Below are 23,411 nucleotides of genomic sequence, written 5' to 3' on the forward strand. Positions count from 1 at the left end.
GCATCCTGTCTGTACTGAGTGTTAATGATAAACAGTCCAGGTTTTGGAGACGCTGACAGTGATGATATTTGACTGGGAATGAGTTGAAAAGGTCAGCTGAACTTAGTGAACCAATTTCTCTCCCATGTTCTTCCCTTCCCTTTCCTTTCCTTGCCTCCTCCATCCTTCCGTCCTCCCTTTCCCCCTTCTCTCCCTTACATGAATATCCATCCCTCCAAGTTCAGAGCCGTTCCCAGAATTCCTTGCATATCGGCAACTGTGACATCAGCGGACAGAAATACCCTGACAGCTGGGAGACAGCGGGCTGGACTGTTGTTAAATACAGCTCTGTGGGTTTGAGTCAGGTGACACACAGATCAAGTTTACTGCAGAAAACCTGATCAGGATTTGAACATAAAATACTTTTTAGAACTTTATATTGTGATTTACAAGTTCAGAATTTGGGGGAAATCAGCTGGATTCCTTGTGGCAGAAATCAGAGAGATGCTGTTGTTCATTCAAAGAAAAAAGAGGTCAAGTTTTCAGAGTTTCTGCCAACAGGTGGTGAAAAGAGTGAAAGTAATCAGAACACTTCCAACATTTACACTGACACAAAGTGTCAGCTGACAAATTCACCCTTTGAGGAAAGCTGGGATTGATTGACTGTAATAAATCATGATCCTGATGACTAACAGCTGATAACTGCTTCGCTTTATTTGTTTAAAACAAAAGAAATTGCCGTCTGATATCAGGCCAAAGAAGACGATCTGGACATTGAGTATGAGCACTGAGAGATCTGAATATTGCGTCACGAGTCAGTCTTGCAAAGACAAAAAGACCCTAGCAGAGGGTCAGAAAATTCCGACCGACGTTTTCTGGAACGCAGCATTGAAAACCAACAACTGTAGATCGCGCTGAAACTATAGTGAGTATTTTGATCTAGAAAATGAAATGCATGTTGGCTGTGAGAGAATAAACTCACATATTACCACTCGACCAGAGCAACGTGTATGAGGACGTTAACCTGCAAGGAGAGCAGGCTGCTGCTGCAGCTAACACTGCTAACGTTATCCACGCTCTGCAAACTAATTTTCTTACTTTTAGAATAGTTTATTAGCCTAAATTTAAATTCCTATCTAACCGACGGGGAAAATGGGCACACCTCAGTCCACAGGGCAGGGGGGAAGTACATGGGATGTCGGGTGACACCACAGCAATGGACTCTGAGCAACAACAATGGAGATTTAAGCTACAGTTGGTCACCTCTGTAAAAATGCCTTGTCATATTTGCTGAAAATGTCATTATATCCTGACAGCTGTACATGAGACAGATAATATGCAAAGACAAATCAGGTTCCTCTGTCTTCTCCTGTCCTATCACAGGCAGCTTCCAGTCCAAAACATCTGTATTTGACCATCAGCCAATGAATACAAATAACAATGTTTTGGGTTGGATTGGTTGTTTTCGCTCAGGCGTGGTGGATTCTTGCAAACGGCATTATGAGCATTAGGAGGAGAAAACCTCTGTGACCTCTGTGTTTTCACGACTTTTTAAATGTTTAAATATGTTTTAAAACTTTTCATGAAAATCTACAATGCATCTTAGGATGACGTTATAAAGTTGGTGTGCTAAAGCTGACTGAATCACTAAAATGACTGCTGCATGTGTGTGTACTGATCAAACACGTGAGTGTGTGTGTGTGCACATATGTGTGTGTGCGTGTGTGTGTGTGTGTGTGTGTGTAAATGTACTGTGTGTTTACATCAGCGGCCTCTCCCTCTCAGAGCAGCACAGGACATTCTCCATGCAGCTGTTACACACCGCCTGCAGCCGGATGCTAAGAATGGCTGAGAGGCTGGCATACCAACACACACACACACACACACACACACACACACACACACACACACACACACACACACAGGAACAGTGGTTGCATCACTATAATCGTGTCCAACAGTCGCTCCGTGGCAAGGTCAGGTTATAGAAAAATGCCCTGCAGGCAAACGCATTATAAATATGACAGAGAGAGGAAGAGAGAGAAGAAAAGAAGGAGAGGATAAAAGAAAGAAACAAAGCGAGAAAAGAGCAGCGAGGACAGGATGAAGAAGGAGCGAGATCACCGGAGGCGTGAATCCAATTTCAAACGGCAGTCTGGCGATCTGTCCGCCTCCATCTCTCGCTCTGTCGCCGAGCCTGACGCCCACCGACCGCCACGCCCGCAATTAAGTCAAATAAAGCTCGGGCCCTCTTTGACCTGGACGCTCCGTGTCAAGGCAACATCCAATCAGACGCCCGGTGTGCAGCTATGAGGCGTGACATGACGAGTCCAGGTCTGATGGACCTGAAGGAGCTCATTATCCAAACACATACATTGACAGTAGATGATACTGAACTGCTTTATTGCAAAACAGAATCATTTACAGGCTTTAAAACAAACTGCTCAGCTGAACCGTAACCATAGAAACATCTGTAGCTGTTAGCTATGCCAGGGGGTTCCAGAAATTTTCTGTGCCAAGGCCTCACAAATAGCATTAGCTTATGGCCGGGGGCACTGCTGGGCTGGTGGACTATTCAAAATGCCCCCTTAGATGCCACTATGGTAGATAAAACATGATAAAGTGCCCTCTAGGGTGCACTTCCAGTGGACAATGTGATTAAGGCATCCTGCTAGAAGACAAAACATGACAAAATGTCCTCTAAAGTTTCCTGTCAATGGACAAAATGTGTCTTTCCAGTGGGCCGAGTCTAGTGGTTTGAGAGTGGAGGCAGGAAAAGACACTGAGCCCTGGACGAAGGCTATGATGCACATTTCAGTTAAAGTAAAGTTTTGTTAAAGTTCGGTGTGTTGGCTACATATATTTACAATTGAAGAATGTAAGAATCACTTCACTGAAAAGAAAAACAGTTGAGACAACTCAGTATTTCAAGTCAATGTGCTGCAATAGATTTTCAGAGTTTTGAGTCCAACTCAAACTTAGGACTTTCCAAACCAATAATCTTTAGTTGAGATGATTTACTTTTCTTCTTTGGATAAAATTGAATCTTAGAGATTCCAAAAACTGTGATTCAAATTTGAATTTAATTTTTTTTTAAATTGGAAATTTCTTACTTCGGTGCATTTTCTCAATTTTTAGATACGTTTTTTGGGGTTTCTAAAATGTTTGAGTTTATCTTAAGAAGAAAAGTAAATTATCTCAACGAAAGATTAGTAGTTGGTAAAACTTTTTCAAAACTTAAGAGTCTGAATTGGGGTCAAAACTCAAAAATCTGTTGCAGTACATTTTTTCAATAAATGACAATGACAAAATAATAAAACGGTATTATGTACATTTTAGCTAAAGCTGTAAAACCATGAAACAGGCTCACACATTTAAACACCTTAAACCTAAACGCGGGTGATTATTTTAGTGAACAAGTCTTCTCTTCTTCAACACAGCCATGTGTTTAAAAAGTGTAATTTAAGTGCTAAGTTTGTATTCATAAAAAAAACATTTTTGACCAAAAAAAGACAACAGTACAATCTGTCAGGAAGCACAATTATTTGTATATTTTACCCTGAAGACGTCTCTTTTTTTTCCTTTGGATTTGGCATCCACGCTTAGAGTAACCACTGGCAAAATGGGAATGAGGAAAAGGCACTGAACTGTAGATGCAGGCTATGATGTACATTTTAGCTGATTAAATATTAAAACCTTTTTTTAAATTTGGTGAATAGGCTACATATTTTTACTCAGAAACTACAAAAGGATCCGAGGCACTATCTTTTAAAACAATCGAGATAGAAGAGTTTAACCATGCCGTGACAAAAAAGGCATTTTAATTATTTTTAAAAGAGCGTGCCTTGTAGTTTTTTGTGATTTTATAAAACAAGTGTCTCTGTCCACAGATCAGCCCAAAGAAACACCCTGTGAGACCAGGAAACTGTCAAATTATTTTAAAGACCATAATGCTAATTATTAAAAATATTATAAATGTCATACTATTTTTGGAATTTAATCCCTGCAACTGTGGAATTGAAGAAGAAGTGATTACAAATCACTCAAATGAGGATTCCAACAATCCTTGAAGAAATTTTTTTTCCAAAAAGGGTTCTGTAATTGCAAACCTTACAAAGAACCCTGTCTTTAAACAAAAAAAAGGTTCTTCAGAAGCAAACGGTTGTGAGTAGAACCTCAGTCTTCCAAGATAAACCCTTTATTCCCTGAAATAGTTTCACCACAACATTCTGCCAGTGAACTTTCACTTATCAGCTGTTTGACTTTCTCAATCTCTCACTCTGCACCTCCAGAGAGAGATTCTGAAACTGAAACAGTTTGAGTCTTGGACAATCTGTTCTTATGAAGGATCGAGGCAGCGGTACAGACTCGGGTTGTCCTGCTTCTCTTCAGACGTACAGCTACAACTCCTGTAGTATGAAATAAAGAAGAGTGTCTCTGTCTCTAGACTTTAAAGGATTCAGATTCACTTCTTCACTCTTGGTGAGTATTTCTCTTGGAACAATTTTACACAACAGGAAAGGGTGCAGTCAGCGTTCGCTCACAAGTTAAATTACTGGATGACAGTTACAGTAGGAGTCTCGGGTATTTATCAGCTCCAGTTGATTCTTTCACTCCTTTTTCATACACGTGCCGCTCAGTTTGTCTTAGTTTGACTAGATGTAGCGCTCAGAAGTCCCCGGTTATTTTTATTTTAAATGTTGGCTTTTCATCTGCAGTAACTTTCAGGAAGGAAAAATATTCCAGACAGGGAAAGAGAAATGCTGAATTTAACCCTTGCATGACAGTTGTAACTCCCCCCTGAACGCACGCATTTTCATTCCTGGATTAAGTTTAATTATTTACAACATGTTACTTATTATTTTAAAGGTGTTGGAAAGTGCAAGTAAGGAACCAGTTAACTTCTAACTACAAACAAAATAATGCAGGTCACATGAGCATGAAAACGCCTGAGAAATATTAACAGAGCAAAACCTTATGTCCTCGTTCTGCCCACCAAACTTAGACAGCGGGAGACAGCGGGGTGAATATGCAACGCACCTCCATACGGTGAGTGATACAGAGACTGTGTGAATGTTTAAATGGAAGTAGAACCAGAGTGTGAGCCTGAGGTCACACTGGGAGAAGGAGATCACTTAGTGAAAATGGAAAAGGAGCAGGAAATATGTAGTGAGAGCGCTGCCCACAGTCTCAACCACAACATGTCGACTCACCACGACTGTGCTGTGAAATAACAAAGACGTCAGTGTGACGGAGTTGATCCATCAGCTGACGGAGATGAAATAACTCAGTATTTACTTTTTAAATAACTGAAAAACAGCAGTGGGAAGAGTGCTGAAAATCTGTACTCAAGTACAAGTACTGTTACACTGCTAAAATACTACTAAATTACAAGTAAAAGTACAAGTGTTTGAAATATACTGAAGTGAAAGGTGAAATATATTGCACCTCAGAGTATTAGTTACGTCACAGTCACGTCTCCAAACTACGGCTGCAGATTTTGAGCATTTTCTTGAACCAGAGGTTGAGAACACGAACAATCAATTAATCAGTATTAATTTCTAAGTTGCAAAACACGTTTTTTACCCTCATTTTCATTTTTTTAGGGTTTTTTCCCCTGTTATTTTGTCATTTTAAGTCCAAGTTTAAGTTTCTTTATTCAACAAATGGCTCCGTGAGACAAAACCATGTCAGATGAGCTGCAATCACTGGCATGATTATTAAATATGATTAAATATTCATCAATGCATTTGTAATTGGTGAAATTCTTAACAGCAATTACTCGATTAATGATTGATCATTAACATCTGCACTCCAAATGTGAGCTGTTGCAGCATTTTGTTTGGTTTTTCGTTTGTATCTTCTGGTTTTCATTGGCCCCTTTGTGATCCGATCACCTGATTGGCTAATAAAATGCAGATGAAAAGTTTGGATATTAATTCAACTTAACTTGAGTGCAGTACAAGTACCCCCCCACCCACCCAAAAAAAAAATACTTAATTACAGTAATTTGAGTATTTGTAATTACTTATTTCCACCCTGCTGAATAATGTATTGGTACTTTTTTCAATTATATAGAAAAATAAATAAATAAAATGTTATGATGTTATATTATATATTTATTGCTGCAATCCTTCAGCTAAAGTACTATATTTTTTTTAACTAAGTCTGATATGCACATTATTAAGTCAGTTCCTGTATAAAGAAACACTGAATGAGTTTTCTTGAATTAATGTTTCCTTACACTGTCAGACGTCACACTGTGAAGGGAGGCCAGTAAATGTTCAGTATCTCTGACGGTGAAATATTTCTCCTCATGTTGTAAGACAGAAGATTCACCACTAGATGGAGCCGTCAGCCAGAGAATGAGGTCTCTGTCCCTCAGTGAGCAGGAAGACATGAGGACACTGTCCCTCAGTGAGCAGGAAGACGCTCAGACTGAATCCACCTCCTCTGTTCTCTGATGCTCCAGTCACAGTTATTAATACAGAAAAATAAGGAGATGAAATAACACCACAAAAAAAACTCTCACCACAAAAATGGTCTGAAAACACTTTTTTCTGTCCTTTTTTAATCAGGAAAAATGGATTCACACTGATGAAAACAGTGAAAATTTTTAAACTGATGAGGCAACTGAATATTTCCATTTCTATTGTAATAATAAAAGTATTGTATTTTATTCAAATTTCAAACAATAACTTCCTTTTGTCATTCCTTACCATTATGGTACATAGAGGACTTTTTTTCCCAAAAAACTTTATTTCTTATTGTTTTCTGTGTATTTTCATATACTTTTCATTAACATTTAATACACTTAACTTTCCTGTAAGAGATCAGAGGTGAAATCTAAAAGGATGTTTGTGTAAGTAACAGATTTTCACTGTTTGATTCAGAGAAAGTTTCTGCTCACTGATAAACTGTGACTGAACTGCAGATGTGAGTCTGCAGCTCAGATTTGACACCGACATGAACTGACAGAGGTGTCAGGAAACATGCAGTGTGAACACAAACAGATGTGTCTGTTGTGTTTGTGTTTCTGCCCTTCAGCTCTGACTGGACTGAACTCCACAAAATGTCATCAAGCTTTTGTCTGTCCTTCGTTTGTTGTGTCTGATTGTCCTCTTTGTCTGTTGACAAGCTGCCAAATCTCAGAAGATGACATAGACAAGACTTGATTGTCACAGTGACATTTATCATTTCAATATCTAGGTCTGATTTTATATCAGTTCATGACTTCATGCAGTTTTTATAGTTTGTACTAAAAGACTAAAAACAGTGTCTGATTTAATTTGCTGTGTGAACTCAGCCTTCGAGAACATAGATCTTTATTACTGTTTCTTAATATTTCAAAAATATATCCTGTGATTGGGTGACACTGATAAAATCATTGATACAAGGATAGAAAATGATAGTTGTGAAGCAACCAAGATGCATCTCCAACTGTGCAAAAAGAACAATATAACAGTGACAGGTAAAAATAAAAAAAATAATTAAATTAATTATGTTCTTTTCCTTTTGTGTAAAATATACTAACATATACTTGGCTGTTAAGAACAGAACAATCTGGGTGAAAATTGGATTATAAAAACACTGTTCTCCAGTTCTGAAAATACTTATTCTGACTCTTCTTTGCTTTCTCCTTCTCTGTTTGCTGTCATTTTCTGGTAGTTGCAGTGTGCTCTGACGTATTCTCACCACCAGAGGGAGCAACCAGGAGCTCTACAACTCAAAAAAGTTAAAATACCTCCTGAAAGTCTTGGTTTTGCCTCCAGTGAATAACCTCAGGAGTTGCTGCAGCAGCTGTACACACAGTAAGTACTAACTTTTACACCACTACATTTTGACAGATTTTACAGCTTTAGTTACTAGTTACTTTTCAGATTACAGTTTTTCATGTCTTTCCTGTCCAGTGAAAACCATGTATCTCCAAATATAGTCTCTGGGTCAGATGTTTTAAAGTAGCTCAACAATTTGTACCTTCATTTTATTTATCACATCAAACACACACAGCCTGATTTACAGACAGCCTCTTGGGGGGCATAGAAAAATTATAAAGGGCTGTATCTGAAATTTCTCCTCTTCCCTGAATGAACCCTGTAAAAGGTACAATCTGCAATATTTCATTTAAAAAATATACAAATTCATATAAACATAATCCCTTTCAATCATCACTTATAACCCACTATAGGTGTGCCCTTTGTCTTCAGTTACTTATATTTTCTCATTAGCTTGCTGTGCTCGGGACGTTTCACCGACACAAAACACTGGTATTTGAGGTCCTGATGCATTCAGGAACAGCTCGGGCAAATCCTACTCCTGGATCAGCTGGAAAATACATCGTCACAAACATGAAAACTGCCTGTTTTTCTGACACGATGAAAACTGATGATCTTATAGACCATGATGCATTGCTCAGATTAAACTACCAAACAGTATATAGAGTATAAAGCTCAACCTGAAGCATTTTTCTGCCCAGTGACGATTTATTTGATAGTAGTTGTGATACTTCAAGTACATTTTGCTGTTAATACTTACTTTAATAAGTAAAGTAAGATTATAAATGCAGTTTAAATACACAGGCACGTACACATACAGAGTCAGAATGACATCAGTCATCCACACCACAAAGCTTCAGTTGTAAGTCTGACCTCGTCACTTCCCAGAACCAGGCTGTGATCCAGAACATCCCATGACTACAAACAGATACTGATGCTGTCAGATTGACAGTTTGTGTTTGTGTGTGTCACTTAACTTCTATCTTTGTGAGGACCAAAGACAGACGTAAAAGACTAACTCTCACTTCGTCAAATGGCTGAGACTTGGTTTTAAAGTTTAGACAACAAGATTAGTGTCAGGAGTGAGATAAAGAAGACTTCTCCAAAACGTAAGAGAAATAACAAGTATGTTTTTTTTCTGCTCTCCCTCTGATTCCAGCAGCGCCCAGTGCTTGTTTAGCATGTGAATGAAGCTGTAAACAAGTTGTTGCAGTGAAATTTGTGTCTGATCTGTCAGCAGCATTCAGAGCTACAAACTCTGCCCCGACAGATCAGGGACGTGATGAAATGAGTCCGACAGAGAGGCTAAATACTGGTCCCTGAACTAAATAGTGTTACTACAACATACTAGGATGCAGGGTCTGTATTCTGATATCAGTGTGGCATCTTTTGCCCAAAATGACTTACAAGACTTAAAAAAATAAAATGAATTGATCTCATATTGTATGCATGTATGCATTCAGTCTCATTTGCGTAATTTTCCAAGCTTTAGAAATAAACACAGACACACACACACACAGACACACAGACACAGACGTCCTGCAAAACCACATCCATCCAGAATAAAAATACTGTGTTTTTAGGGATTCCCTTTTTGTCATTAAAGACTCATTTCAGTAATTAGGCTGTTCCATAATTCACCTCGCCAATGCTAAGTTAACTGGCAAGCTTTCCCTCTGTTACTGTGAACACACAGAGGGACAGTTCACCCCATAATCAAAAATACATATTTTTTCTCTTGCATGCACTGCTGTTTACCCATCTGGATTTTTTTGATGGAAGGTCCAGAGTTGTGGAGACATCGGCCGTCTTGTCTCCAAAATGATGAGACTAAATAGCGCGCAGCTTGTTGTGCTTAAAGCGCCAAATAATACCTTTGGAAATTTCAAAATCAACGCTAATTTCCAAAACTCATGACCTGGCTACTCAAGACAATCCACAGACATTGTTGTGAGCAGTTTCATGTTGGAACTATTTTCCTCCTATTAGAAAGAAAGTATTTCCGGTAGATTTTAAAGTAGTTCCAGGAGATCAAACTGCAGATAGAAAGTAGTTCTGACATGAAACTGCTCACAACAAGGTCTGTGGATCATCTTGAATAACCGGGTCATGATTTCTAGAAAGAGACACTGGTTTTGAATTTTCCCATGCAGATATCTCTACAGTGATTATCTCCAAAACTCTACAACTGGATTTGGAGTGAACTGTCCCTTTAACGTGGTTCTTGCTACAGTTGTTTAGTGTAAAGTAATGCAGAGAGTGTTCTGATCTCATTTTACAGTCTTTAAATGCTTTTAGTTAACTCTGGCTGTCACTAACAAGTCAAAGATAAGCAGTAAAGATCTGTAGTGTTCAAATCCAGGAGGGCAAGGGGACAAAAAAGTCTTAATGTCAAGTCCTGGTAAGATTTTAGGTTACTGATTTCCTAAGAAGGTTTCTGGGAAACGTTTGTGCAGTAGAGGAAAAGCTAAAAGAGGCATCACGTGTTTGAAGCTGTGACTCAGCTAGAGATAGAGAGAGAGAGAGAGAGAGAGAGAGAGAGAGAGAGAGATCTGACAGGAAACAGAAAACATCCTCTCTCTCTCTCTCTCTCTCTCTCTACTTTCTCCTCCTCGCTTTCCCAGCAGTGTGTTGAGCATCAGCATGACTCCTGGTCTGAGTGTCTGGAGCTCTTACTGGATACACGACTGCTGCTGCTGCCATGTTTTATTCACACTACACACACACACACACACACACACACACACACAGCAAGGTGGTGCAGAGAGGAGAGGAGAGGAGAGGAGAGGAGAGGAGAGGAGAGGAGAGGAGAGGAGAGGAGAGGAGAGGAGAGGAGAGCTAAGAACAGCAGAGGGGAGAGAGAAAACAAAAAAAGAGGAGGGGAGAGGATAATACCAACACTGCGAACAGCAGCAGCCTCATGATGAGGAGGAAACATCTGAGTCACTGTAGTTAAAAATACACACTCATCAATAAAAGATCCTCCATGATGCCTGCGTCTGAACAGAATAAAATATCTTTATGAATGAGTGAAAGAATGAACAAGCAGTCTTGTGAAGAGAGTTGTGAAGGGAAAAAAACGTCACAATTGCCCCCAGTCTCCCCTATCTTAAAATATTGATATTATATATTATAAAATAGTGACTTATTATCTCAAAATAATGAATATCATTTAAGTCATTTTGAGAGTTTCTTATAAATTTGAGATATATAGCGAATATTTTGAAATTCTGAAGCATTAATTTGATATTCCAGGACAAAGTTTCTCATTATAATAACTCACAGGATCTTATTTTCCAAACATATCGACAGAAATGGGCTTCCATACAGACAGACGTTTGGAGATGAGTGTATCAGATCAGATCTGTCTGTGTGTTTCTGACTGTTTACACAGCCTGCAGTGTAGTTCATACACTTCACTGATAAACCACAGAATTATACCGCGCATTTATGCACAACGCTGCATATCCACCAGCACATGAATGCAGCATGAGAGTTAAAGCTAATGGTTCCTCAGAGAATGAATACCAATCGTTTTTTTTTTGTTTTGTTGTTGTTATACCAGATGGTATAGCAGTATTAGCCCTTAGATCATATTCTTGTGAAACACTAACAAAATATGTCATTTATAGATCAATTTTTTACCCTGTCAATAATAATAATAGTTTAATGTTTGCATTTTGGGTGTATTTCTCCTTTAGGAGCTAAGGAGAGATGCTCAGCTTTTAAGAGATTTCAATTCTTCACAGACGGAGTGGATCAAGCTGCTCCGTCCAGAAACCAGACTCAGACTAATCAGAGTAAAAACTCAGAGTTTTTTTTTCTCCTCTTATATAAAATCCACTTGAGATGAAGAGGAGGAGTAAAGTTGGGTGATGAAGAATCAAACGCTGACTGCTCTGCGTCTAGAGGGCTGCACACCGACTTCAGTTACATAAATAAAAGAGCGGTCAACTGCGTGACCTGTGGGAGCCGGTCATTACATAACACCAAGGCCGTGGAGAGAGGAAGGGTATTATGGGTAATTTGCTGTCTGAGGTCACAAAGTTGAATCGACTGATGTTGTGCTGCCTTCATGAATCCAACACAAAGCTGCTGAGACGCATCAATACGTGTAGAGCTGCAACAACTAATCAAATAATCTTCTTATCGATAATCGATGAATCAGTTTGATCATTTTTTTAAGAAGATGATGACTTTGGCTTATTAAATGTGAATATTTTCTTATTTCTTTAGTCTTCTCTGACAGTAAGCTGAATATCTTTGGGCTGTGGGGGAAAAAAGGACATTTGATGACGTCACCCTGAATTCTGGTAAACACCATTTTCTGACAGCTTATTGACCGAACAACTAATCAGTAAATAAAAAAATAATCATCAGATTAATCAGCTGTTAAAGTAAATATTAGTTGCGACCCCAAATACATGTTAGAAATGTTCTTCTGATTTTAGACACATAAAAGTCACACAGAGTCGACCCGCTGGTTCTGGCGCCGAGATGGAAACTTCCTTTCCTTCAAAACTCTAGTTCAGACCATATTAAGACAGTTCCAGGAAATTAAGGTCTTCTTTGGGGTCCGGACACCATTTTCACCATTTATTGGACTGTTTCTGCAAATGGATCATATTGGTTTGTCTTTTATTTTTACTTCCAAAATCCAGTTAAGTGATTTTGGCCAGTATCGGCAATATCACGACAATTGTGGACAACAGCAGAGGAAAGTTGAAAAACAACCTATTCTCCTAATATTCTGGTTTATGATCTATGGTCACCCAACTTCATGGTGGTGCAAAACAGTTCAGCCAGTGTGAGCTTGATTTCCGTTATATTGATTGTAATGTTTCTAATATAAACTGAAGAAACTTGAGTTCATCAGATCCTACTAATCAAGATAATACAAGTGCATTTTATAGGTACAAACAGTGGTTGTTGCTGCCCTCTGGTTGTTGGGAGTGATAATAAAACCTACCATTACAGTGACAGTGAGTACATTGATAGATGTACCACAGCAATAAAAAAAACACACAAATAGTTTGGTATAGAGCCAAATACCAGACCAGACTGGTAATACTGACTTTCACCACTAGGTGTCGCACATGACTCAGCTGCTCCCAAATGAAACCTAAACCGAGCCCATGAACAAGGTTGCAAGTTGCAAGTTTGTGAGTCTACCATGACACGTTCAGTTTTGTCCACTGCAATGTGAGAGGGCTTTTAATTTGAAATAGAAACAGGAAGTGTTGAGCTTATGTTCACCGCAAAGTTCAGTAACTTTAACAGGGCAGACAGACAGGGTTAAAACAATGCTTTATGCTCAACTTTCAATCTACTGTGTTCTTGACTCTTCAATGACAAACTGTAGCTGATTAGCTGCCTCGCTAACATAGCAAACAGTCAGGACAGGGTTATGTATGCGTGTGCACTGCATTGTGGGATAGCTCAAACCAGGTTATGTCAAATTCTTTGCTATTTGCAACAGTGCTGTTAGAGAGTTTAGATTTAGATGCCACAGGTTACTGAGCAGAAGTAACATTTTCCCGAATGACAACGAAGAAGTGTCCGCGTTTACCTTGAGCTGCACCAGGTGGACGTCCACGTGTCTGTTATCGCTGTCTTGTCCCACAGAGTGTGTGAGCTGTGTGACTCTGTCGCTGGTCGCTCTCAGCCACTTCTCGATCTCTGGCAGGTGGAGGACGACCTTCCAGTCAGCTCCAGTGTGGAGGGGCGGAGGCTTCTTCGACCTGAAACAACACAAACTGCACATTAGATACATGTTGATATTGACCATTTCATACCAAATTTATAAAAACATCAGCATTTCATTGGCTGAATCTACCTTTATCAGCCCATCACCTGGCAACTCCTGCCTCTAACATCCACTCCTAAACTAAATAATAATGCTATTCTGTGTCTGATTGATGTGCTCATTCAGGGAATTCTGCAAAAAAACATTAGCCATAAAAAGTCTGTAAGGCAATAACAGCAACAGTAATAGAAATAGAATAGAGACTTTTTGTGCGTCAGGGCATGATACATGTGTGTACCACGACTGACGCAGCCACCAAATTTGGTGAGTTTTTGAGAATATTCAAGCCCCGAAAAAGGTGATTTATTTTTGTCATAATAAGAATTCCTTCAGTTTCGTGGCTGATCCGTTACCTCCTGGCGGGGTCTCGCCCCAGATGAGGTCCTCCCCCGGTGAGGCTGCCTCGGCTGGGGCCGGGCGAGGAGGCCCCGTCCTGGGACTGATGCTCCGGGTCCAGGCTGAGAGGGGAGGTGGGCACAGCAGCGGAGGAGCTGGAGGTGTCGGGGTTAGGGGTCGGCGTGACGGGGGTGATGGAGGTGATCATCGGGGACAGCGGTTCAGGGGCCACGGGTGAGAGAGCTACGATGCTCATGGTGAGAGAGAGGGAGGAGAGACGTACAGGCTTCCTAATGTGGGTGGACAAGCCTCATTGGAGTGAACTGGGAAGAGAGCAAAAGAGAGAAATATGTAGATTTTAATATGATCCTGAGAAAGAACAGGAAAGAAAATAAAACAGCTGGGGGCACAGGTTTAGGAGGAAAAGAAAATGAGGAAGGAAGGAAAGAGGAGAGGCAGTCTGGGTAAAGTAATAATAATCACATCCCGATTCATTCAGGACTTTCAGAAAACTTTCTAGAAGACAGAGTGGAAGTGTGACTGACTGCTTTGAATAATTTGATCTGTTGTGTTTGTATCTTTCCTTGTAGAGAGATGGCCTCCTCCATGGTTTCTTGGTCAGAGCAGAATCTCTCCTGTCCTATCTGCCTCGAAATCTTTCAAGATCCTGTCATCCTGCAATGCAGCCACAGCTTTTGTGCAGACTGTTGGCAGCAGTTCAAAACAGGGAAAACCATTATTAACTGCCCAGTCTGTAAGACACAATCTTTACTATATGATCCACCTCGAAACTTGGCACTTAAGAACATATGTGAAGATTTTTTAAAGGAGAAAACTGAGCAACTTTCAACCGGGATAGAGGCCCTCTGCAGTCTGCACTCAGAGAAACTCAAGCTCTTCTGTCTGGACCACCAGCAGCCAGTTTGTGTCATCTGTTTGCATTCAGATTCACACAACAACCACTACATCAGACCCATTGATGAATCAGCTCACGATTACAAAGAGGAACTTCGAGTACTCCTGAAGCCCAGACAGGAGAAACTGGAGCTCTTAAATGATATTAAATGGAACTTTGATCAAACAGCTCAAAACATCGAAGTTCAGGCTCAAGACGCCGAGAGGCAGATTAAGGACACGTTCTTGATTCTTCAGAGGTTTCTCCAGGAGGAAGAGCAGACAAGAACTGATGCTGTGAGGAAAGAGAAGAATCAGAAGATCCAGATGATGAAGAGTAAGAGTGAGGCTCTGAGCAAAGAGATAGCATCTCTTTCAAACACAGTCAGAGCCACAGAGGAGGTGCTGCAAGCTGACAATTTCTCATTCCTGCAGCGCTACAAGGCTGCAGCTGAAATAATCCAGCAATCCCCAGAAGATGCCCCACAGCTGATCCCAGAAGATCTGATAGACGTGACCAGACACCTGAACAATCTGTCCTACAACATCTTGGACAGTATGAAGAGGAAGCTAACCTCCACTCTGAACCCCAAAACTGCTGTTCCAAAACCCAGGGTTGGCCTCTTTGGCTCCAGCTTTGACCCTCCTACAGGAAGGTGTGAATACGTCCAACACACAACGCCAGCCATATCCCAGCCCCAGCCCATAATCACATCTGCACAACAGGTCACACCAACAGTCACACCTGCTCACCAGGTCACACCAACAGCCTTACCTGCATTCCAGCTCCAACCCCTAATCAGACCCACATCCGCTCTGAACCCCCAAACTGCTGTTCCACCAACCAGGGTCAGCATCTTTGGCCTCTATTTTAACCCTTCTACAGGAAGGTGTGAATACGTCCAAAACACAACGCCAGCCACACCCAGGCCCCAGGCCCAACCCCTAATCAGACCCACATAGTGGCCCACACCAAAAGTTGCCCACGCCGACTCCCCTATCGAACAGTCTATATGCCCTGTGCCTTCAGCTGGCCATGCCTCCCTCAACTGAAAGAAAACGTCAGGTCTCAAACAGAAACTATTTAATCTCAATTGGTAATTTTAGACCCTGAGGCTAAATTAACAGAATCAGATGAAAACTACACTTGCATCACGTGAAGTGGCACATGAGTCTGTCTCTGGGGAAACAGGTTGCGTTCTGACAGCTCATGGTTCGTACCACCGCTGCTCAACTGGGAAAACATCTCAGACTCCTTTCTGCAGGAAGAGTTTCTTGATCTGGCTGCAGGTTTGGAAAAGACATTGACACTGGTAACTTTTTAAGAAAATTACTCCCTGATTCAGAACAAACTCTGTCCTTTAAGTCCCCTTAAATGGACAAATTCAGAAAATTTAAAGCTTCCCAGTGAAGAAACAAGAGCCGTGTTCTACAGACACTCTGATTTACATTGTACAATGATGGGACGGATCAAACTGTCCAAGAAGATCTGGACTGAAGCTGATTTAAGGAAAAAAAAAGAACAGTAACAAAGACTAAAAATAAGTCATTAGTAAATTAGTTATTAATTAATCATTGTATACTGTCTATGTTCAATTAATCGTATGCATTTTCAGGTATTTACATTTAGACTCATAGTTTCACCTCTGCAAAAGTCTCTTCAGCATTTAGCATATTTAGTGAACAAGGAGATGATTAGTTTTTATTTCCAAATGATTTTTAGATTCATTCTGCTTTGTTAGTCAGTTTTTGTGATCAGCTGTCACTTCATGTAAAAGTGGAGATTTTAGATTCAGACTTCAAATGCTTTTGGTCATAAGAAAACTAAATTTGTCTGCACTGAACTGAACTGCCTGTATACCACTGTGTTTTAGAAATGCTTATTATTGTATTTGCTTGTAACACAATGCTAAAATCAATAAAGAATAAAGCAACTGTAAATTTATTGCAGATTTTCTGACTGTAGTTTGATCATCATCATCATCATCATCATTGAGCAAAGCTTGAACTTCACATAGTCAAATTCTGTGTCTGGTAAAAAGAGAATAATTAAAATCCTATCAAGAAATGAGGGGGTTTGTTCCCTTTGAGTCACTGTCAGGCTTTTATTCTGAAACATCTGAGCAAGATGAGTTGAATTTTATTGGTGGAACAATAAAATTACAAATTAGAACCAACTGCAATTCATTAGAAAGTGAAAATAGCATTTTTTTTATTGTTGCTTAAAAAGAGCAGCACAGCTGGATACTTCTGTGTCATAAAAATGTGCAAAATCATTGCAGACTTGATGAGTTTGAGCAAAATAAATGGCAACAGATCAGAAAAAAGGAGGCAATATGATTAGAGAGTACACATTACATTAACTATATTTAAGTTCTGATCAATTTAAGTTCATCAACTCAAAAAAACTGTAGCATCTGATTGCCTCACATTTTTTAAGTAATGCTAACTTATTTGGGTTGACAGTGTAGTATCAATCATCCCATCACTGCCATATCTGTCCTTCCTTCCTGGAAAAAACAGTAAGGGTCAATTTATTTTCCCTGTAAATTATACTATAACAGGGGCCAGATTTGGCCCACAGGTCACAAGTTGAGTATCACAGCCTGAGTCTTAGACACTAGATCTTAAAAACAGTTTAACTAGTTAAAAACTAAAAACTGTGTGTACGGATGTAATCATATGTGTGTGCATGTGTGTGTATATATAGCAACTGTGTTTGTGTCTTAAAGGGACAGTTCCGTCAAAATCAAACCTGGCCTGTAGCACTGTTTATCCATATAGATTTTTTTGGTGTGAGTTTCACAGTTTTGGAGATATCGGCCGTGGAAATGTCAGCCTTCTCTCAAACATAAAGGGAACGAATGGCTCAAAGCCTGTGTTGCTCCACGTGGGGCCGTTTCTTGCCACATGAGGACTCTGCGGCTGCAGAGAACCCCCAACGCCATCAGGGGCCCCCAACCAGAGTAAGTTATTACACTGTTCCTGCTGAGGAACTTTAACTCATATGTTTACAAACATATGAGCATGCAAACCGCAAACTATTTGATAGATCAAAAACAATGTTGACTGCCAGCATTTCATGCATAGTTCAGATGTACATTATCATGTTCTGCAGAAACTTGTTACTGTAAGAAGCCAAGACTTCCTGTTGGGTGGATCCACTTTGTAATTTGTTAAGATGGCAGTGAATCCAAAAAGATTTTAAAAGATCATATAACCACCAGAAAAATTAGCAGCAGATGGATCAACACTTGGAACATTACTAATACTGAGAGTGAAATTATAAAATTCAGATTCAAACAGACAGAAAGCAGCTAACAGCTCCAAACTGCTCAGGTGTGACATATGAGGAAGTACAGCTTATCTAAACATGGAGTTAGAGTTGTTTATCAGTCTGATGCTCCTAATGTGTAATGACAGAACAATACATGGAATGAAAAGTAGCATGATGACGTTGATCACCTGAGATAAACCAGAAAACCCGGTCCTGATTGAAACACAAATAAGAACATGCTACAAAACAAAACGTCTCACAACTGTGAGAGGACGGCCGCCAGAGTGAACAGCAAAGAGACGGGCGACTTCAACCAGTGGCTGACTCGAGAAGAGAGAAATTTCTAAAGGAGGGAATTGATTTCCCCATCCCAAGGGTTCTTCTATTTTTCCTCTAAATGCTGAGATTCTTTTTTATTTTTTCTGGTCGCCATCAAAAGCTTGAGCTTCTCAGGAACTGTTTCTGTCGAGCGCCTGTAAAAGCTGTTCAAGACGTCGTATGTGGCACAGGGCCACACAGAGAAATCTGACCTGGGAGTGACTGACAGGTTCGAGCTGTCTGAGCTGCCTGCTGTGTAACTGTTCTTTAGAATAACTTGGAGATAATGGCTTCTCGGTCAGAGCAGAATCTTTCTTGTCCCGTCTGCCGTGAAATCTTTCAAGAGCCGGTCCTCCTGTCCTGCGGCCACAGTTTCTGTAAAGCCTGTCTTCAGACATGGTGGACACAGAAAACAACTCTTGAGTGTCCACTTTGTAAAAGAAGAGCTTTACAAAGTGATCCGCCCCTGAACTTGGCACTAAAGAACCTGTGTGAAGATTTTTTACAGGACAGAACCAGGACACTTTCAACAGGGACAGAGGCCCTCTGCAGCCACACCGAGGATCTCAAACTCTTCTGTCTGGATGATCAGCAGCCTCTGTGTGTCACCTGTCTGTGCTCAGAAACACACAAGAACCACAGCATCAGACCCATCAATGAAGCAGCTCAGGGTTTCAGAGAGGAACTTCGGGACCTCCTGAAACCTTTACAGGAGAAACTGGAGCTCTTGATTGACATTAAAGCTAATTTTGATCAAACAGCTCAAGACATTGAAGTTCAGGCTCAAGACACAGAGAGGCAGATTAAGGACACAATCTTGATGCTTCAGAAGCTTCTCAAAGAGGAAGAGCAGGCGAGGATTGATGCAGTGAAGAGGGAAAAGAATCAGAAGATCCAGATGATGAAGAGCAGAAGCGACACTGTGAGCAGAGACACAGACGCTCTTTCAGACACAGTCAGAGCCACAGAGGAGGTGCTGCGAGCTGCAGATCTCTCATTCCTGCAGAACTACAAGACTGCAGCCGAAATAGCCCAGCATTCCCTGGTGGAAGTCCCACAGCCAATCACAGGAGGTCTAATAGATGTGACCAAACATCTGAACAACCTGTCCATCAACATCTTGGACAGTATGAAGAGGAAGGTAACCTCCAGTCTGAACCCCCAAACTGCTGCTCCAAAATCCACACTTAAGTCTTCAGAAGACAGGCTGATCAGAGCGATCAGGATGCTCAGTCAGTCCAACCTGTCCAGGACGGCCAGCCAGCCCAGCCTGGCCGAGGCAGTCAGCCAGGCCAGGATGGTCAGTCAGACCAACTTGTCCAGGACAGCCAGCCAGGTCAGGCCAGCCAGGATGGTCAACCAGTCCAACCTGTCCAGGACGGCAGGCCAGGTCAGTACGGCCAGGATTGTCATCGAGTCCAGCCTATCAAGGCCAGCCAGGATAGTAAACCAGTCCAACCTGTCCAGGACGGCCAGCCAGTCCAGCCTGGCCGAGGCAGTCAGCCGGGCTAGGACGGCCAGACAGATCAACCTGGTCAGGCAAACTGAAGGGACATCACCCCGTTATGACACTGAAGTCTGCAGGACACCCCTGAGTGGAGCAGTGTCCAAGAGGACATCATGTTCTGAGCTACCAAGGAGAAGTATGAATGTAAAAAAGACAGAGACGGCAAGAAAGAGAAATCCTTTTACACTCAACCGTGACGTAAATTATCCACCTCCATCAAGGGACAGTCCTAGATCTTTTGACATTGACTTATAGACCTGCCCTGCACAGTACCCATGTGTTATTCAATGGATAGTTCCAAAACTACAAACCATGATTTTACCAACAGGACATTTACACAAAAATGTTACTGTAGCATTCTGTTCTCCTCCAATGAACTGAAACTGGACAACAATTACAGAAAGAACTGGAGTCTCTTGAGTGAACTGAACACAAACACACCCTTGGTGGACTTTTTAAGCAAATTTCTTCTGAATTCAGACTAAAATGTCAGGCCCATGTTCGACAAACTCTGATTTACGTTGTATAATGATGGGACACATCAAACTGTCCAAGAAGATCTGGACTGAGGCCGATTTTGAAAAAAAAAAAATATATATATATACAGTAAAGTAAAAAATTTAAAATAATAAATGTATACAATTTCTTATATGCTGTATATGTTCATATGTTCCATTAGTTTTCTGAATATTTACATGCTGACTTATTTTTTCAGCTCTGCAAAAATCTCTTATTTAGTGAACAAGGAGATGAGATTATTAGTTTTTATTCATTCTGATCTGTTGATCATTTTTTTGATTGGGTGTCACTTAATCTAAAACTAAAGACTTTATTATAAGACTTCAAATATTTTTGGTTATAAGGAAACATTTTTTTTCTGCTTTGTTTTGCACTGACTGTACTCCACTGTGTTTCAGAAGTGCTTATAATTATTATGCTTGCTCGCAATACAATTCTAAAATCAATAAAAAAATAGAGTTATTATAAATTTACTGCACATTTATTTACTGTAGTTTCATCATTATCAGTGAACTGATATAAACAGGCCTTGTCTTGCAAATATTGTATGTTTGTTACTGAAATAAAAGATTAGACAACAGCTTGGAAGAGACCCAAGAAATTGTGAGAAATGGCTGTAAGTGAAGAAAGACTTAACTGTGCTAATGATGAGATATATATTTCACCAAATACAATGTAAAACCTGTTAAACTAGGTCAGATAAATAAAGTATGACATAATTTAGGTCTCAGTCTTGTTTTATTAGTTGCGAATACTTTTTAAAAGATTAATCACAAATATGTACGAGTTATTTCATTTTGTCAAGCAGCTGAACGATGGACATTTTACCTCCTCTAAACTCTTCACAATAAAAGTCTCCATGTTATTTTGATATCTAAAAGCTTTTATTATGCAGCAGCATATTCAGGAAGTGTTGCATTTTCATGAGCTGTAACTTAACACAACTCCTCTGCAGCTGAAAGTGAACATGAGACACACATCTCAAAGTACACAAACTCCACACAGATTCATTGAAAATCAAAAGTACAGAGAGCTTAACACACAGACACGTCTGTCTTCCTGTTCTCCTGCACAGACGTGAGCTGAGTCTCTGCCCACATCAGGAAAAGAAAAACAGAAAGGCAAGCAGGTCTATTAGCAATGAGAAAAGAGCCAGTCACTTATTTTGAGCATGCTTACCCGTGTTTAAAAAAAAACCTGAATATACACATTAAGTTTGGTGTAAAAACTGTATAAGCAAAAACAATTTGCAGTAAATTGTAACATGAAATCAACAATATTTGTAGAACAGCAATACATATCAAATCTGCCCCAAAGTATCATGATAGTATCAAAAAGCGGTACCTAAAATAAACACTTCGAGTTGCGTTTACACCCATGAGATGTGAGATCTGATGCAGACAGCTGCACAGAGGAAAAAAACTTATGTCTTATGAGACTGGTGAGTCTAGTGAGCATTTTTTTTTGTAACTGACACAGCTAATGCTAACTGCTCTGAAGTTTCTATGCCTGCAGAAAGCTCCACCCTTCAGTAGAAGAATGTTGAAACGCCTCTCTGGTGACAAACTTTACACAGAAACTGTAGTCAGTCAGTTTAGTCAGTGTCAGATGTTTTATGGGACATGCATATTAAAAAAACAGATTTTTGAGTAGAGAGGATTTTTAAGGTTAGGAATAGAGACTCTGGGGTGCGTTACGTCAATGAGGGTCCTCACAAGTATATATCTACAAATGCGCACGTGTGTTCAAACAGTCCATTATCTGTTCTGGAAGAAAGACAAGCTGCAAATCAACGTGTGGAGGAGACGGTGCTGCTGCACACACACACTAATACACACATTGTCTCAGACTCAAGAACAAAAGTCCTACATCCAGAACACACACAAACACACCAGTGTACAGAGATCAGAAACAAACTGTAAAAGAAAGAGAATCACTCCGAAATTAATCAGTCATTACAAATTTAATCGATCCACAATCAAATCAAGATTACTTTTAGGGCTGCAACTTGTAATTATTTTAATAGCTGATTAATTAGTCACTTATTTTCTCAATTAATCGATCACTTAACTTTGTCAAATCTTGTCAGTTGAAAAATACAGATGTACATCCATGTGCTCCACACTTGGACCTATATTTCAAGTCTTTCTTATAATGATTATTTCGATGATCACTCAATCACTTTCTACACTAATCGATTTTTTTATCAGTGTTTCCCAAAGTTCAATATGATGGATTGATTAGATTAATTGATTGTCATTGTTACCAGTGATCAGTTAAGGAAAGTGCATCTGACAGTTTTTAGGATGAATAACTTAAAATTTGACTTGAAAATATTTAGACAGTCATACATGGAGATTTGATCTACTCTAATCTACTCAATTATCTTATCTTACAACAAACCAAAAAGATCAGCAAACAATGAGTGAGTTCAGTGTCTGACCTTTCAACCGATATCTGATTGTCTGAACCGTGTAAATACACACAGATATAAAAAACAAATACAAAGAAGTGAAGTCATGGATCAGCTGTTTATGAACACACCCACACAGAGATACGGTAAGAAAGAAAGAGAAAATAAACTATAAAGACGAGTTAAGGTTGGGCAGGGAACGTCCTAAAAACTGGAACACTTCTGCAAAACACAGAAGAAAACAAGAAAGTCACTGACAACTTCAGCAATCAGTTTTTCACTCTTATTTTGAATTATTAATCTTCTGCAAAGAATTTAGTTGAGCTGTAGTAAATATCTTTTTTCTCCTCCTCGCTCAGCAGTTTAATCTCTTTATTAGTCCTTCTGTTGCCTTATTCCATCGTATTCCAGTATTTTTCTCTTTCTTTTAATTTTTATCTCAACAGTCTTTCCTTCATGTTTCATCCTTGTCCATAATCTTTCTTTCCATCTCCATTACAGTCATCCAGGCCCCCGAACACGATGGACAGATACAGAGAATGTATGGATGGATGAACAGAGAGAAAATGAGACGTTGTGGTTTTAGC

The 23,411-nt window shown here is 39.9% G+C and overlaps 3 protein-coding genes across 6 annotated transcripts in view; 2 read left to right on the forward strand and 1 right to left on the reverse strand.

Moving 5' to 3' along the window:
• Positions 1-14,477, reverse strand: part of akap6 (A kinase (PRKA) anchor protein 6) — a 219,611-nt gene extending 205,134 nt beyond the window's left edge. The window contains exons 1-2 of the mRNA XM_084741771.1: positions 13,914-14,477; positions 13,324-13,495 (exon numbers count right to left, since the gene is read on the reverse strand). Coding sequence (XP_084597897.1) covers positions 13,324-13,495; positions 13,914-14,152 — 411 coding nt within the window. The 5' untranslated portion in view covers positions 14,153-14,477. The remainder of the gene's footprint in view (positions 1-13,323; positions 13,496-13,913) is intronic.
• On the forward strand, positions 4,304-16,672 carry LOC146311299 (E3 ubiquitin-protein ligase TRIM35-like). Of its 4 annotated transcripts, none has more exons than XM_084741769.1 (4): positions 4,304-4,461; positions 4,985-5,028; positions 7,648-7,790; positions 14,487-16,672. In XM_084741769.1, exon 4 carries the CDS (start codon positions 14,491-14,493, stop codon positions 15,751-15,753), a length of 1,263 nt encoding a protein of 420 aa, XP_084597895.1. In that variant the 5' UTR covers positions 4,304-4,461; positions 4,985-5,028; positions 7,648-7,790; positions 14,487-14,490; the 3' UTR covers positions 15,754-16,672. The 4 variants fall into 4 exon arrangements, with proteins under 4 accessions (XP_084597895.1, XP_084597896.1, XP_084597893.1 ...); XM_084741770.1 differs by having other exon boundaries at positions 7,654-7,790; XM_084741767.1 differs by lacking the exon at positions 4,985-5,028.
• Positions 16,673-18,355: 1,683 nt separating this feature from the next.
• On the forward strand, positions 18,356-20,484 carry LOC146311300 (E3 ubiquitin-protein ligase TRIM35-like). Its single transcript, XM_084742724.1, has one exon. The coding sequence runs from the start codon at positions 18,672-18,674 to the stop codon at positions 20,145-20,147; it is 1,476 nt and encodes a 491-aa protein (XP_084598850.1). The 5' UTR covers positions 18,356-18,671; the 3' UTR covers positions 20,148-20,484.
• The last annotated feature ends 2,927 nt before the right edge of the window (positions 20,485-23,411 follow it).

The sequence above is a fragment of the Lutjanus erythropterus genome, chromosome 18 (assembly GCF_056507025.1).
Source record: "Lutjanus erythropterus isolate fLutEry1 chromosome 18, fLutEry1.hap2, whole genome shotgun sequence".
NCBI classification, from domain to species: Eukaryota; Metazoa; Chordata; class Actinopteri; order Lutjaniformes; family Lutjanidae; genus Lutjanus; species Lutjanus erythropterus.